Genomic DNA, 16,086 nt, shown 5'->3' with positions numbered 1-16,086 from the left:
GTTCCAGTGATTTGGGATTGACAGTATTACATATTGATGTGGTTTGTTCGCAGTTTCCACTCACAAAAGTGCTGAGGGAAAATCGTCACTTCAGTAACTTTTCTTCTGGAAAAATACTTACTCGTTTTTATGTCTTTTACTATATCTATTCACAGATAAATGAAAGTCATCATAATTACTTAGATTTAGCGTCTAAAATAAAATGTGCAAGTAATTTTTTCAATCATTTATTTCTTACATCCTACGAGTATTTACAAAAATACAAATCGTCACTTTCGCAACACGACGTAACATCTTTATAAGGTGGTTACACAATAATCTTAGCAGACAGTAACAAACTCTACATTTCATAATCTCTACAAATGTGGAGACGTTCCCAAATGGCACTTAATATCAATCTACGTATTCTTTGGACACACCAAACTGTAAAGCTGACGAAGGCAAGATAATACAAAAATGTCCAAAATATTTTTAAACCCTACCTGTACGTATTTACATAAAATATACACTTAATTACATTTATAAATACAAATTGCACATTCATAAGTTAAGGATTGTTTTACATCTTATCACTCAATCATAATTTGTTATCATGATTGTATATATAGATATTATTATACAATGTTATCACTAATTATATTTTTGATGGTAATAGGAAGTTCGTAATAATTTTGTTTAAGTAAAATATCATAATAGACTGAGTATTTTGTAAACTTGAGCAATGTAATGACCATGATTAAAAACATACAAAAAATATTTCGTCTAAGTTTTGTTCAACGTTCATCCATCAAAGAATAAATTGATGAGAAATTTTCAATTAGATATTTTAAACCTACAAGAAAAACTAAGGGTTAATTTTAAAATGGCTTCTACTATAACGGTCTAGCGAACATAAGTCTCTCACTGCCCTGCCTCCTCATGATCTCAGCTGCTGCAGGAGTTGCCACGAACACAGCGGCTTGTCCTCCCAGCTCCATAAACTTCCCTCTCTTATGATTCCTCGCACTTGCCCTCCTCTCCATCCTGTGCGAGGTATCAAACACATCCTCTCCCTCACTATGATCATAGTCTATCATAGGTTCATTAAGAACCTCTTTTCTTCTAGCTTCCAATCGCTTCTTGCCAGTTAAAAAGTACGATTGTGTCACATTGGAGACATTTGGAGTGGAAATCTGTCTGGTGATCCTCGCTCCTGAACCGATTCTCTCAATGGGTGGGAAGTGCCTCTGCATGTTCTCTGAGAAGGATTGGCGTCTGAAGTTGAACTGCCGGGAGTCCAGGGGCTGGTGAGTGAAAGACGCTCGTCTAAGGAACCGAGGCTCAGTGTCCATCTGATACGGCTTGCTTCGACCGTCAGGGTTGCGTGTAGACTTCAGAGAATCTTCGTAACTGCACCTGGGAATTGGAATCTAGTTTTAAATTGTTTTTATTTTATAGGACGTAGATTTTTAACTGTTTTATGGTTAAATAGGGTGAGTGAGTTCCCAATCACTAATGGGACGGCAACGCATTTGTAAATCCTCTGGTGTTATTGGTGCATCATCATATAGGTAAACCGTATACACGTTGGTCACGCAACGTCATAAAAAAGTAGTTTACATATTAATGTGAGTTAAATATCTAAGAGGTGTTTAGTAACACTACGTTCGTTTACTGTTAAGTTTAATAGTCCATAGTACCCTAAGAAATCCCTCACCGATAGCCAAGAACCAGGTGTTCAGAGGATACCCACCCACTGCTTTCCTCAGACGTGTGGAGGCTGGACTGGCCGCAGGGACACCTGGTGGCCTCCGCGATGCCCGAGTCTTGTCCGCTGGAATTCACTGACGTTATCGATGTGTCCTGCCCCTTCCTATACGGTAAAGTGTTTTAGATGTGGCTCATGTGCTGTCAGTGTTAGTAAATCGGTGGAGTGTTAGTACGGAAGGAGCTGGAACAGGGTGTCTGACCCGTGTTGAGGGTCCAGGCTTGTGGTGAATGGATTGGTACATTATAATTAAAAACATATCAAAAACAATAAATAAAATTATTCATTTAGTGTCTAGAGGAAAATAGATATGAAGGTGTTGTCAGTCAGTCCTTAAACATAAAGACAAGGAAAAATATAAGTCTAAATATTACGGAATTTCATAAATTGACATCAGATTAATCTTTCCAATAAATTGATAGACGGTACCAAGTCATCGTTTGGAGGACTTTCTCACGTCACTGGCCAACGAAGCGTTTTTATAAAAAGTTTTATTTGAACAAACAAAAAAATCCAAGATCCTTCAACTCTCAGTGATTGATGGTCAGCGGACCGAAGTACAAGCCATTATTTTTACAAAGAGATTATTCTCTAAAGTAAATAAAGAAATATAATTTAATATAGTGAAGAAATATACACGTTGTAAGGACAATGGCCTCAACTCATGAGAGAATTGAAATTTCACAAGCATTTTGTTCCTCTTATTTAGTAACTACTTAATGTTTAGCGTTGTTGGATAAACCTTGATTTCCCAAGTTGAATTAAGTAAGGATAAGCTTAATTTCATATTGAGTTATTAAGCTTTATTATACTGTATACAAATTGTTGGGTTAAAAATATCTTATATATCTTTTCTGGCTGAAAAAAAATCTTACGATACAAATTATCCTCTAATCTGGATCAATTATGAGTAAAAGGAATGTTTATTATAAATAAACATGGACGATATTATTTCGAAAATCTCTTTAAGATATGATTCGCAGAAATGTTTATTTAGAAACAACGAATTTCCTTGTCTACGGTATATAAGGAAAACATGAAAATTATCTGATTCAACATTTCACATGAAACAGCAAAATGTATTCATTGTTACTTGTTTGTGTTAAAAGTCGTTAACAATCACTAATTTCTGAGTAATTTGTGTTTGTGCCAGTACTTCTGAGAATTATCTAAAATGTGGAATATTTAATTTTGTCAACTTGTGAGGCTAAATAGAAGTATTTCAAGTTTCAAGGTCACCGGTATCTCTTGTTTATTCGAAGTTGACATTTCATTTCGTATTGTTCCCAAATGTTTGTCATCCCTGTCTGTGTACAGGTGATACCGCCGTGTTTAGGCTTTATATGGAAGTTGGGAGGTGTTTATTGCTAACTTTATTCATTTGTCTAGGTTTTGCAAGACGTTGTTACATTTTGGGATAAAATAGGATCAGCTGAATAAACTATAATCAGTAATCTAAAATCTACCTACATTTTTAATACTTGTAAATCAAGTAAAGCTTTTTACCATAATTTCTTTTTACTATAACTAGTAAAGATGTTGGTAAATAATAAGTGGTTCATAGTGAAAAACTATTGGAAGAACAATTCTAATTTAAACAAATTTCCAATATTCTGAGCTATTAAATAAATAATCCTGTTCGGGACCTCAAATATAAATTAGATTTGAAGTCAATTTTCTGGAATAAGTACCTATCATCAATTTTTGTGTCTACCGTTATTGACTAGAGAGCAATTTGTGAGCTCCCAACCTGACCTTTGAATATTCCTGTTGACATAATGACACATTACCTGTAATATGTAATCTAATGTAATAATATTTTCAGGCATTATTTCTTTAGAGAGAGTTTAGTATGTAATGGCCTAAACAGATTTCATTCAAAATTACTAGACTTTTTAAAATTACTTATAACAACAACATGAAGCTTTAGCAAACTTTTTCTGAATTGATGATGAATTATCAAATATATCAAATGTTCCAAATCATGTCTGGATGTGTATCCAGAATCAGTATCTGAATTACATGAATAGCGGTTGGTACGGGAGATGAACCATTGACACATTGCGTAGCACTTTTAAGGGCGAAGTTGCTTCACTTGCACTCTTCGTAGCGCCTAGCAGTTTGCTGCTAAGCCATACGTAAAGTCAGATAAAACAAGCACAATTTTTAAAACACCCTCACCTCTTCTGCAACGGCCGCTGGTTAAACTTGATGCACATCCTCTCATGTTTCTGATTGAACATGTCATCTCCGAACTGCGTCTTCACACACTTCTGGTGTGCCTTCCCAAACTCCTCGACAGTGTTGCCGTGAGGGCAGATCTTCTTGCCATTGTGGTTGATCACGTCGATGTAGGAGTCAGCCTCGCTGTAGGACTGGTTCAGCTCCTGGCACTGGTTGCCGCCCGATGGGAAGAGGCCGCCGAATTTGGTTAGGTGCTCAGTTGAGAAAGCGTTAAGTCGTTGCTGGGAGTATGGCTTTTGGTGTCGTCTGTTAGGGCAAAAGTTTGAAGTGAGTGGTGTGTTAATGTGAGTGAGTGCCGCTTGGAATGGTACTTGTAATTTTTTATTGAGTATGAATTGTACTGATTTTGGTATTACATAACGAAACTGAGCCAATTTTTTTTTATTAAGTCATTTGCAGATCAGGCTTCAACGAATATAGTTCAGTCATGTCTTTTATTTAATCAAAACTGATTTCTATATAAGTTAGGAAACTCACAGAAATTAAAAATGTGGTAAATGTTCCGTTTTAAGTTCTAATGATATAACTTCTGTATGACATCCAACATTGATTTTCGTATACGGAAAGTTAAAACTGTTATCAAGGTCAGCATTATTGAGCTTTATTAAAATAGAAACATAAGTACTTCACGTACGTACTTCAACTTGAGTTCGTACAAATTGTGTGGTTTTACAACCTCAGCTTATATCAAAACTTCAACACAGAAAGTTATAAAAAGTTAAATTAAAAATACCAAAACCAGCGGCGGCGTACCAAAAGTAAAAATATACTCACTACGATACAATACTAAAAGTAAGGAGAAAACTAAGTTAAGTGCCAGGAAACGCTACGATTTTGATAGATTTCTTTATTTTTTCTAACAAATAGTATAAATACAAAGTATACAACAATTCTACAACATGCAAGAGAGAGGCCTCATATGAAGTAATGGATCATATGCTTTCGCCTGTGGTGATGGTGTTTTCTGAAAATGATAAGCGAAAACATATTGCTTACCATCTGATGTTAGACACAATACTAAATCTACAAAATATTTTTTTAAGAGGATAAAGATCTTCGAAAACATTCAATCTTAAGTACGCTGAAGTTTGAATGTTTAAGTAAAATGAAAATGAAAATAACAATAGTAATTTATTTATAATTTAATTTAACTTGTTTCTTTGATGTATTAGCTAGTACGTAGTAGCTTTGGTTAAAGTAATTACACTTTTTCTTTTTCGGCAGATTTTTAAAGTAATAAGAAAAATAACAAAACCTCATGAAATGATTGAATGAATGATTTGAAATACATGTTTAAATGAAATTGGTTAAAGTTTAAAAAGAATATAAAATAGATTATTACCTCCTACTCCTCCTAACGCACAGTATGCAGACGGCAGTGGTGCAGGCTCCGATGAAGACGATGCAGCCCAGAGCCACGACGCTGATCTCCATGGTGCTGAGCAGCCGGCCACTCCTCGCCTGCACCATGGCCGTGTCTCCCACCTCCAGCACTCGGAACCCGGCCAGGTCGTGCCGCAAGTCCGTGTCACGTTTCATTAGGGACCTGTTGAATTAGATAATGTTTATATAGTAACTTCTTCTCGTGTCTCAAATATTAAAAAAAGTTTCAACGTGACAATAAAGCCAGTTTCTCTAATGATGCGAAGCGGGCGAATTTTTGAATGCTTTTTTAAATAGTCAATATTTTTTAGTTGTCTTTTATTTTCTACTATTTTAGTTTACTTGTAGAATTGATTTATAAATAAAAAATGACAACTAAATACACTAACGAATAAATAAATATAACGGTTTATGAAAATATTTTAATGACTATCAGTTACTTACCAATAAAGGCCTAGCCTAACAATGAAGTACTGAGTTTTCAAAGATTACAATTAATATTAAAGAATGTTAAAATGTATATCGAATTCTGTTGTGTTAGATACTAATTACGTAAAAGGTGTTACTTACTTTTGAAGCACCTCCATGTCAATGATAGCATTCGACAGCGGATCGACACCGTAGATGTATAAGTCAGTCCTGGAAAGGGCAAGAAAAACATTAAATATATTACGTCCTATTGCATCTTTAAACCATATTAGAAAAAGTATTAACTATCTTACGCATATCCGTCCAAAGAAGCCTTGTTGTGCGCTTCTAGTCTTCTAACTCTGATGTCGTAGCCTGTCATGGCGGTCAGGGATTTGGTGATGTTTTCTACTTCTTTCTCCACCTCCATGGGTTTAGCTCCAACGACCAGCACCAGTTGCTTGTGCTCATCCAAGACGTACACCTACATCAAAACGATAAGGAAAAAATTAGATATGAAATCAAAAAGGCCTCTTTATTTTTCAGAATTAAAAGTTGATTATAATGCCAAAACTTACTTAACTCTCAACAAAAATTACAACACTAACAAACCCACGTAATTACTTATTCGTGCGTTTCAAAAGCTTTCATACTTACGAAAACGTTAGCAATGGCCGACTTCCCATCATCAGCCCCACGTTTGTCTGTCGCCTTGACATCGAACCCGAACACACGACCCGCGTCGCGAGTCAGAGCCGACACGACGCGGACCCGACCCGACACCGGGTCGATGGCGAATCGTGGCGCCTGCTCGTTTATGATCTGGTAACGGATGTCCGCGTTGATCCCAACATCCGCATCCGTCGCCTGCACGAATTAATGTTGCTTATTATTGTTTCAAGACAATAAAATGTAAATGTAATTTAAATTACGTTAATGTAACAACTGTGCCGGGTAGAATTTTGTGAAGCAAATAATTTGTTGATACAGTAAGGTTCACAAAGACTAATAATAGTTGTCAAATACACGAGTACGACGCTCTCATTGGTTGGTTCATTTGAGCCAGCCTATTACAGCGCTAAACGTAGTTGAAGTATTTTTGACTCACCTTTAATTGTATAACTTGGTACCCAAATGGAGCAGTCGTTGGAATAGCCGTGACCAATGGCCGTCCACCATTTGTGAATTTTGGAGCATTGTCATTCACATCCCTAATTCTCACGATAACTTTGACATCGTATTTAGTAAGTCCCTCCATCACATCATCAGCTACAGGATATATCATATGCGGTAGCTCTCTACTTATCTTCTGTCTTTCAGCTCTTACTACAATCTCATACACATCTCTCACTTCTCTGTCCGGACTCCTCACTAAGTACAATGTACCATTTCTAGGATCGATCACGAAAGTCTTCTTCACATCTTCATCATTCTCATTCAAAATGAAGTACTTCATCTTAAAGTTCTCATAATGTTCTGTTAAATTCAACGTAACCATCTCTACAGGCGTTTGCACATTCTCTTCAATCTCTAATTCATAATATCTTGAAATAAATACTGGTTTATCAGACACTTCTACGTCATCAGGAACATCTGTTACAGTCAACATTAGAATGGCTGTAGAACTCAAACTTGGAGATCCTAAGTCAGAAGCCACAATTGTGACATTGTGAACTGTCTGACTTTCATAATCAAGTCTTCCCGTTGTCGTAATTATACCTTCTTTAGAATCGATGGCGAAAAGATTCATTTGATTTTTACGTTGAGGTAGACTGTACAAAATGAGACCATTACCATTACCAACGAAATCGGAATCATTAGCAAAAACTTTTGTGACGACTGTCCCAACAGGAGCGTTTTCTTTTAGTGTGGCCTTGTAAATTGGCATCATCATAACCGATTCGAAGTTATGATTTGAAATTTCATCAGCTTCGGGGTGTTTCCACTCAAGTAACTCGTCATAAGCATAAAATTTAGGAGCGTTATCATTTACATCCAAAACTTGTACTTCGACACTGACAGAGGAGGAAAGTTTCTTATCATAGCCATTATCCTGTGCCACAACTGTTATCACATACTTGTCTTCCTTTTCTCTGTCCAATTCTCCATTAACACTGAATACTCCAGTCAATGGTGATATTTCAAAAGGCAAGTCTTCTGATTGAGGCTGGATAGAATATGTCAAGTTAGCATTTTGTCCAAAGTCGGCATCAGTAGCGTCTACTTTTCCTAAAACTCTTCTAGAGTACTGAGCTTCCTCTACATTGAAGCTATACCAGGACTTTTTGAACATCGGGAAATGATCATTTATATCTTTGATGAAGAATCTAATTGATAAGTGATCGCTTAATTCACCGCCATCTACTGCAGTAATGTTAAGTCTAAATTCTGCTTCTGGGGGTAATGTTCTTGCAACAATTACGTGACCATGTCTTTCATTGATGACAAAATATCGTTTTACCTGCATGCCTTTCGAAGACATACTATGAGGAGGAATAAAAACTTCAGAAACAAACTCGTATCTCACTTGACCGTTAATGCCAATATCCATATCCACAGCATTCACTTTCAATATTGTTGAGCCAATAGCAACATTTTCTGGTACCATAAACAGTGGTCCAGGTGCCTCTGTGCTCAAAGCGAATTTATTTTTCGGTATTGCTTCCGAATTCGATATACCCGTGGTGGAGTTATTTCTCCTTTCGCGATATATTTTTACTGGTGCCTTTTCATCTGCTTCAAGAAGTTCTATATTTTCTCCCAAGGGTATAACAATTTGATTAAATTTAGGAAGATTATCATTTTCATCTAATACTGTGATTGTTAGTTTTGCTTCTGAACTAAGTCCACCTCTGTCTCTTGCAACAATCTTTAATAAGTAGGAACTTTTCTCTTCTCTATCTAATCTGTTTCCTATGAAAGTAACAACTCCAGTGTTTTCGTCAACGTGGAACATCTCACGTCCATCACCAAATAGAGTGTACGTAAAGGAAGCGTTTGGTCCTACGTCAGCATCTTTAGCAATTATTTTATTTGTCATTTTAACCTCAGTATCCTGGGGTGAATTTTCAGCAATGAATCCTTCGTACATGGGATATTCAAAAAGAGGCGGGTTATCATTTTCATCCTCAACATGTATCGTCACTTGATATATGCCAGCTCCAGATATCACACCTTTAGTAAATTCAGCGATCACTGTCATTCGGTAGGTGTCCCGTTTTTCTCTGTCTAAAGGCTTCTGAGCGAAAATGGTACCGTCTTGTCCTGCAAAGTAAAGATGAATATTATTGTATGAACTATAATTTAAAAACGAATGAAATATTAGTAGGAGATATAGATCTTACCTATCGCAATGTCATCGGTAACATCTTGTTGATTTGCGATTATGAACCTTATATTTCCAGTGTTGTTAACGTGCAGTGTAGTAACATTAATTGGAAATATTTGACCTACTGTTGCACCTGCGACATTTTCTTTAACATAAAATTCTAATGGTGAATGTGCACCTCTGTAAGAAAAGCCAACAATAGCGTTAATAAAAAAATCTCTCATACTATATTTTCTACATATTGCAGAATTTTGTTTAGTTTTACCTCAACAGCACGCCTCTTTCATCATTCACATCAACCACGTGGACCGTTGCGTTTGTAGTTATACTGACGTTTGCATTTTCTTGTATTGCTACAGCTTCAAAATCATACATGGGTCTATTATATTTTGTAAGTTCATCAACCACTGTTATCACTCCTGATCTTTCTTCAACAGCAAATGGCACTGCAACAATCATAAACATACATCAATAAAAATATCCTCAGTTTGCTTACAATACCAAATTATGTATTAAAATCAAATTCTACGAACCTCCTTCTTCGTAACTATGCAATAGGTCATAAGATACATCGTTCTTTTCCATTGCATCATTTATTCTAATTTGACCAACACTAGTTCCAATTCCTACATTAGCTCCAACCCAAAATTCATATGGAGCACCAATGAAACCGGGCTTGTCTGCTTTGGAACCTGTAAGAAGATAAGTATAATTATTATCATTTAAGCATCCTGAAGTATCTTACTTAAGGCTTGTAAGCCAACTCACCTTTACTAGGACTGGTCACATCAATAGTAACAACAGCTAAGGAATATCTCCTCTCACTAGGATTGGCCGGTTGGTCTGAAGCCTCAATAAACAAGGCATGTCTCCCTTCAACAATAGGTGACTCAGCAACACTCACAACTCCAGTTTTAGCGTCAATTTGGAATGGTGATGTTATAGTCAAATTACTTGTTCTTTGCAGATCGTATAGCACCATACCATTTCTTCCCAAGTCAGGATCTACAGCTTTCACTTTACCAATAGACGTACCAATTTTAGCATTTGATTTGATTGTGAATTCGTACAAATTACTTGGTATGAAAACTGGGTTGTTGTCATTGGCGTCCAGGAGTGTGACTTCAACGTTGACGTAGGACATTAGCTGTTCGTCGACATATTCCATATTCTCACTTTTAGTACCTAACTTATCAGGGAAAATGTATGTCGTTCTATCTTTGACTGGTGTTCTAGGCGTAGTAGGAGTTCTGCGCCATTTAGATATCCGATTTTTGTCTAAGAACGTACCAACCACACTTGGATTCTTTTCTTTGGCATATACTTTCATTTTCAGTGAAGAATGTTCTTCTCTGTCCAGAATTGTCTGGAAATAAATGTCATAACGGTTATATTAGCTTTAGAACTAATTAATATTCATTTCATAGCATGGTAGCTATCTTAAGTGCAGTACTATAAATGAAACCAAACATGTACCTGATTTCTGACAGTAAGCCATCCAGTTCTAGGGTCAATGGTGAAAGCACCTTCGGGATCTTTCAACTGATACGTGAACTCTCCATTGTCTCCCTGATCTTTGTCTGTTGCCATCACTTGCAGAACACTGAAACCTGAGACCATCAAGTATGAGATTAGAAGATATTACTTAGAATCATCAGTGTAAGTGCTATAGACTTGAGACTTATTAAATGCGTACCATTTGGTAAATTCTCCACAATACTAATGTTGTAGAAGTCTACTTCAAACTCTGGAAGATTGTCATTCAGATCCAGTAATTCTATTTCAACTCTTGCCTGGGCTGTTTTCAATGGATTATCCAGTTGAGATGCCTGCACTTGGAGCACGAACGTATTGCCTGGAAATCCAGAATTGATTACATTGGTATGGTCTTTATTTTAAAAATCCGCTTGTATTTCATCAACTTAAATAATAAAGATTAATACCTGGTAAATTAGCCTCAGCATCCAAATCAATTTCTTTTTCTAGGAACAAAGTGCCATTTTGAGGGTCTAAAAAGAATAACTTCCTCTCATTTCCAGCTACCAGCTCATACTTCAAATCAGCATTTACTCCAATATCTTGATCAAATGCCTTGATTGGTTCCGGGAAGAGTAGCTCCTTGTGTATTCGCTTTCCCTAGAATTTCAAATGAAGTAATTTAAAGAATAAAATGTTGTAGTAATTTGTTATTTTATGTTCTTTATCTAAACTTTGACCGCAATTTTATAATTTTCACGTGTCTGCCAATCAAAGTTAGTCCCCAATTAAGGTCAACCCTTTTTATCACCTGGGTTCAGAGAGATTACTGGCTTAATTATTTAAGTCGGCCGATTTTGTTGATGTAAGCCTTGTAGGTAATATTTTACAAGTAACAATCTTAAAAGTGATAGAAATAAAAAGGGTTGAACGATAATAGGCTTAAAGTTCAAGTGTCAAGAACTACAATCCTGTCTATCTGAATAAAAGGTTTTATTTGCTTGAGGTCTTGTAAAATTGAGAGTTATCGATGTTCATTTTTATGATTTGCAGTTTAAATGTGGAGAAAGAATATCTTCTAGTAATATCTTGTAAGTTGAATAGTGCAAGTTCTCGTTTCATTTTTTATTTGATTTTACATCGTCTCTTTTAAGTGATATAATTTTATTTATCCATGATAATACTTACAAGTAACGGGTAGAACTCTGGTATTTGTGTTCGGTAGACGTCTGCAGTAAACTTGGGAGGCAGGTCATCATTGTCTTGCACCTCAACGTAAACTGTCGCGTTGGAGCTGCGTGGTGGGGAGCCACGATCCTGTAACATTTAGTAGCAAAATAAACTTTCAGTTTCAACATGGATTTTGGATACAATCTTATTAGAATCAAGTATTCTTTGTATAACAAGTATCAAATTAGTGTTTTAATTCACGCTTATGTTGAAGTGAGAGATTCTTAAGTGGCTCTTATTTAGGAACTAATTACATTTAAGACAATAATAGATCTTGTTTATTTCATTAAACACTTCTCACCTCATTTGAAGTACCTCATCTTATTGGAAAATGTTACTTACCGAAGCAGTAACAACCAAGGAAAAGTCTTTGTCTCCAGCGTCGTAATCCAGAGGTTTCTTCAGTATAAGGATTGGTTTGTGTGAGCTCTCCAGACCGAAGTGACCGTCGGGATCTCCTGAGATGATGCTGTACTGGACATCGGAATTAGGGGTGTTCGGCTTGTCACGGTCGAAGGCGTGGATCCCCTTGAATATAGTCAGCCCTGTAAAATTAAAGTAGTAATTTAACACCCACAAAATATTAGACGCATCAGTCTTCTTAGACATGAAAAAGGTCTTGAATGTTATTCTAAAAATAGTTGAAGATATTTTAAGTAAAGAAATAATGTAGAAAATGTTTCGTTAAAATTAATTTCGCGCAAAACATTTTTCAACAAACCTTTGACCATCTCGTTAAAATATCCATTGGACGGTCTATTGAATATGTGGCGTCGATATAAAATTGTTGAATTTCTTGAAGATCTATGAGAAAATATAATATTTGTTGGACGGCCGCAGACAACAATGTCTTTGACCTTTGTTTATATTGCAGGAGAAACTTCCTTTGAAGAGCACATTGTGAGGAGACACTTTGTGAGGACTTTTGTTCACAAAGCTATCATATTGGTCTCGAGAAATCTTTGCCCTAAGACATAGATCAGGCGCTGCCATTAATATTAAGTGCTTGGATAACTTTTTCATTACGGACAAAATGTTTACCAACTGAGACGAAACAATCTTCTGCAAAACAAATGCGAACAGTTTACGAACTACTTTTATAGTTCAACCGTAAGTATACGGCAACACATCGAGCTACCATAACTATTTTATCATGGTCTTGTTTTATATGATCTTTCTACACATTCGACAGTCAGTTTATAGTGGTTTTCCAGCTTATAGTAAAGCCATGTGTAAAGTGGCACTTTAGCATCTGAAGTAGATACACTCGTGTGTGGAGTGGTACCCACCTGTTGGTGTCAGTTCGTCCACGGTGACATGATACGGCGTGTTGAGGAACTTCGGCACGTTGTCGTTCACATCCTCTATGTACACTGTCACCGACAGGTAGGCTGATATCTGAAATTATTTAATAAGGATTTTATTATAGTTTGTTCATAAAAGCTTTCGTGCATACCGAAGGTTAGGTAGGAAGGTCATTAGGCTTATAAGTTTAGGAATCGAACCCAAGTTTCCTTGTAAAGTAGTCTGCTATATTACTTAATAATCTTAATAAATTCTCAACAACCCCAAAATTCCTAAGACCGAAAAGGCCGGCAACGCACTTGTTTCGAGTGTCTATTGATGGCGGCGATTGCTTGCTATCAGGTGATCAGTGTATGCTCGTTTACCGACTTATACAAAAAAAACCTATCTCGAAAAATGGACAATAGCAACTTAACTCCAGAAATCACACACATAAAATAGTTTAGATACCACTCGTTCAGAGTACTTTAGATATATTATTTCCAACTTTTTCCAACCGTAGAAAGAAAAACCTAGTACCTACCTATAAAAAAATGAAGTTCAACCACTCATACAATTTGATATGACTGTCATGTGTATGAATGTAGTTGTTTGTAATCCAATACATGACACGTCTCACGAAATATGTTGAGTACTTGTCTTACTTGTATGATTTGATGCGTACATTTGTTATTCAGATGTGAACATCTTCTACCTTCACGACGAGTCATCTGGCTCAGTACACTTAATATGAGTTTGCTTTACGCTGAACGGAAACGAAACGAGAGCGAGTTCGGCGCTGTGATTGGCTGGCTCGAATAAACCAACCAATCAGAGCGCCGAACACACTCTAGTTTCTATTACTTTAAACATAAAGCAAACTCGTATTAAGATAACTGAAAACATATTCCTTGTAAATAGCTAGCTATGTTCGTTTGTTTCGGTTTAATTATTTTATACCAATTTACGATAGTTGCCTTATCTTCACGCGGAAAAACGAATTGTGTGATACATAGACTGTTGTTTTGAACCTTTGTTTAGAAAAAAGACTTTGATACAGAAAATTTAGTAATGTATTTTTTTAATTAATACATGGAAATTAAATCGGTATGTTCTATTTTAGATTATTTTTATAGTTTCTGAACGGTGAATAAATTAAAAAAAATGGTGTAAATCCATACTTAAAGTAGGTATATCAAAATAAACCATAATACATTTTTTTATAAACACTAAAAAACCCATTCAATGACATAAAACAACACATTCTAAATAAAAAATACATAGAAAACGAATACGTCTCCAAGTGGTTCACGTTCCTTCACTTACTACTGGGGAACATTTCTACGTTTACTTTTACTATCTAACATCGTTAACGTGAAACATGTGTTGAGGTGTCAATGAACTGAATACAGGAAAAAAATATTTGAAACATATTCAGTACCCTTAGTACGAGTTTGCTTTACGTTGAATGAGATCGAAACGAGAGCGGGTTCAGCGCTCAAATTTGGTTGGTTGGTTCATTCGAGCCGGCCAATCAGAGCACTAGTCGCGCTCTCGTTTCAATCTTGTTGAACGTAAAGCAAACTCGTAGTAAGGGTATAGAGGTTCGATTGTAACGAGTTACTATCTGAGGTTAAGGCAAGTTAATATTATCAAAGGAAATATTATTAAAGGAAAAACCAAATAACCCATTCAATAGGTAATCTTATTTCATTCATGGTAATAAGTGTATTCTTGCCATTCAAAGAGATTTTTTATTCATAAATACATTTTGAACCCATTCATTAATCACCCGTCAAAAGTGTTAACAGCGCCACGATAAAAACAAATACCAAACCACGATGTTAACTCGATACAGTTAAGTAAACAAGCCTAAACTCTCCCAGATGACTTCCAAAAATGGAGGAATAAGATTAAAAACGTTATTTTATCTCCATGGCTAAATTAAGGCCGGATCGCGATCCCGAGGGTGGGATCCCATCACAAGTATGGGAAGTGATCCGTCGGCAACTGGGTGAAGGACGAACGTCTATTGGAGGTGACTGGCTTAACCCTGACAACTTCCAGCCGCATTGTTCCATAGGCATTTTTAATATGCACCCAAAACAATCCTTAACCTCATCACAATAAGAACCATTTTCCCTATTTCAGCTGCAAGTGTAAGTTTGCAATAACGCTGCAAATCTTTCGAAAATCCTTGCAAGCTTGGGTTTAAATTCAAAGCAGGGTAAGTCTCCATTAATTTCTCTTTTAACGTCTCATTAAAATTGAGTTTTGTGAAATGAGAAAAATTATTCCTTCGACTTGTAACTTTGTGACCTTGTTGTGTCATGAGTTATACTTATTTCAGTTTTGAAGTTGTAATCTCCTTTCACTGTCCTTGGAAGGTTGGAAACTTTTAAGGAGTCGGGTTTATTCCGCAGGTCAAGAAAAGCTAAATATATCTGCTATTTTAGGTTTTTAGATTTCAAACTAACTTTATGGAACATTATTTTAGATTTCAGAGTGCGCAGAGAGCTTAGAACGATAGTATTTAGACAAAATACCCATCTTCAATTATAATTTAACTAAACACGTGATCCTGTACTAAACAGCTATTATATTCTATTCCTAGTACACCATCCATGAAACTAACCTTGCTACAAGGTTAGTTCCACAAAATTATTGTTACTATAAAATTAATATCTAAATTGTGTACCAAAGCTCTCGTGAAATATTCCAACACAATTCGGAGTGACAAGCGAGTGAGATATTAAATGTAGTCAAAGGGCCACATACACATGCGGCTCATTACTGGCCTACTTTGGATTGTTACATAAAGTGAAATGTTTTGAGGCACCTCTTTGTGGGGAAATGAGGAAATTAAATATACGGTATGTACGCAGTAAGGGTGTAATGTGTTGGGTTCGTGAATAAGCATAATAATTTAGGTTCGGTCTTTTTGATTGACTTGGAACCGATATTTGCTGTTTGTGTGTTTTAAATG

At 36.1% G+C, this 16,086-nt stretch overlaps 1 protein-coding gene across 2 annotated transcripts in view; it reads right to left on the bottom strand.

Annotated features, from left to right (window-relative positions):
- Window positions 1–211: 211 nt before the first annotated feature.
- LOC118269941 (cadherin-89D) overlaps window positions 212–16,086 on the bottom strand; it is a 61,710-nt gene continuing 45,835 nt past the window's right edge. The window contains exons 5-22 of one of the 2 annotated variants that reach the window (XM_050706951.1): window positions 13,106–13,214; window positions 12,159–12,361; window positions 11,775–11,903; window positions 11,054–11,246; window positions 10,807–10,965; window positions 10,587–10,720; window positions 9,879–10,476; window positions 9,644–9,802; window positions 9,376–9,556; window positions 9,127–9,290; window positions 6,891–9,046; window positions 6,440–6,649; window positions 6,097–6,266; window positions 5,945–6,013; window positions 5,334–5,537; window positions 3,929–4,237; window positions 1,733–1,852; window positions 212–1,395 (exon numbers count right to left, since the gene is read on the bottom strand). In XM_050706951.1, coding sequence (XP_050562908.1) covers window positions 873–1,395; window positions 1,733–1,852; window positions 3,929–4,237; window positions 5,334–5,537; window positions 5,945–6,013; window positions 6,097–6,266; window positions 6,440–6,649; window positions 6,891–9,046; window positions 9,127–9,290; window positions 9,376–9,556; window positions 9,644–9,802; window positions 9,879–10,476; window positions 10,587–10,720; window positions 10,807–10,965; window positions 11,054–11,246; window positions 11,775–11,903; window positions 12,159–12,361; window positions 13,106–13,214 — 5,790 coding nt within the window. In that variant the 3' untranslated portion in view covers window positions 212–872. The remainder of the gene's footprint in view (window positions 1,396–1,732; window positions 1,853–3,928; window positions 4,238–5,333; window positions 5,538–5,944; window positions 6,014–6,096; window positions 6,267–6,439; window positions 6,650–6,890; window positions 9,047–9,126; window positions 9,291–9,375; window positions 9,557–9,643; window positions 9,803–9,878; window positions 10,477–10,586; window positions 10,721–10,806; window positions 10,966–11,053; window positions 11,247–11,774; window positions 11,904–12,158; window positions 12,362–13,105; window positions 13,215–16,086) is intronic. The other variant, XM_050706952.1, reaches the window with a different exon arrangement.

The sequence above is a fragment of the Spodoptera frugiperda genome, chromosome 30, assembly GCF_023101765.2.
Source record: "Spodoptera frugiperda isolate SF20-4 chromosome 30, AGI-APGP_CSIRO_Sfru_2.0, whole genome shotgun sequence".
Classification (NCBI taxonomy): Eukaryota; Metazoa; Arthropoda; class Insecta; order Lepidoptera; family Noctuidae; genus Spodoptera; species Spodoptera frugiperda.
Note: the sequence above shows the minus strand (reverse complement) of the source record. Positions and strands in the feature narration are given on the sequence as shown.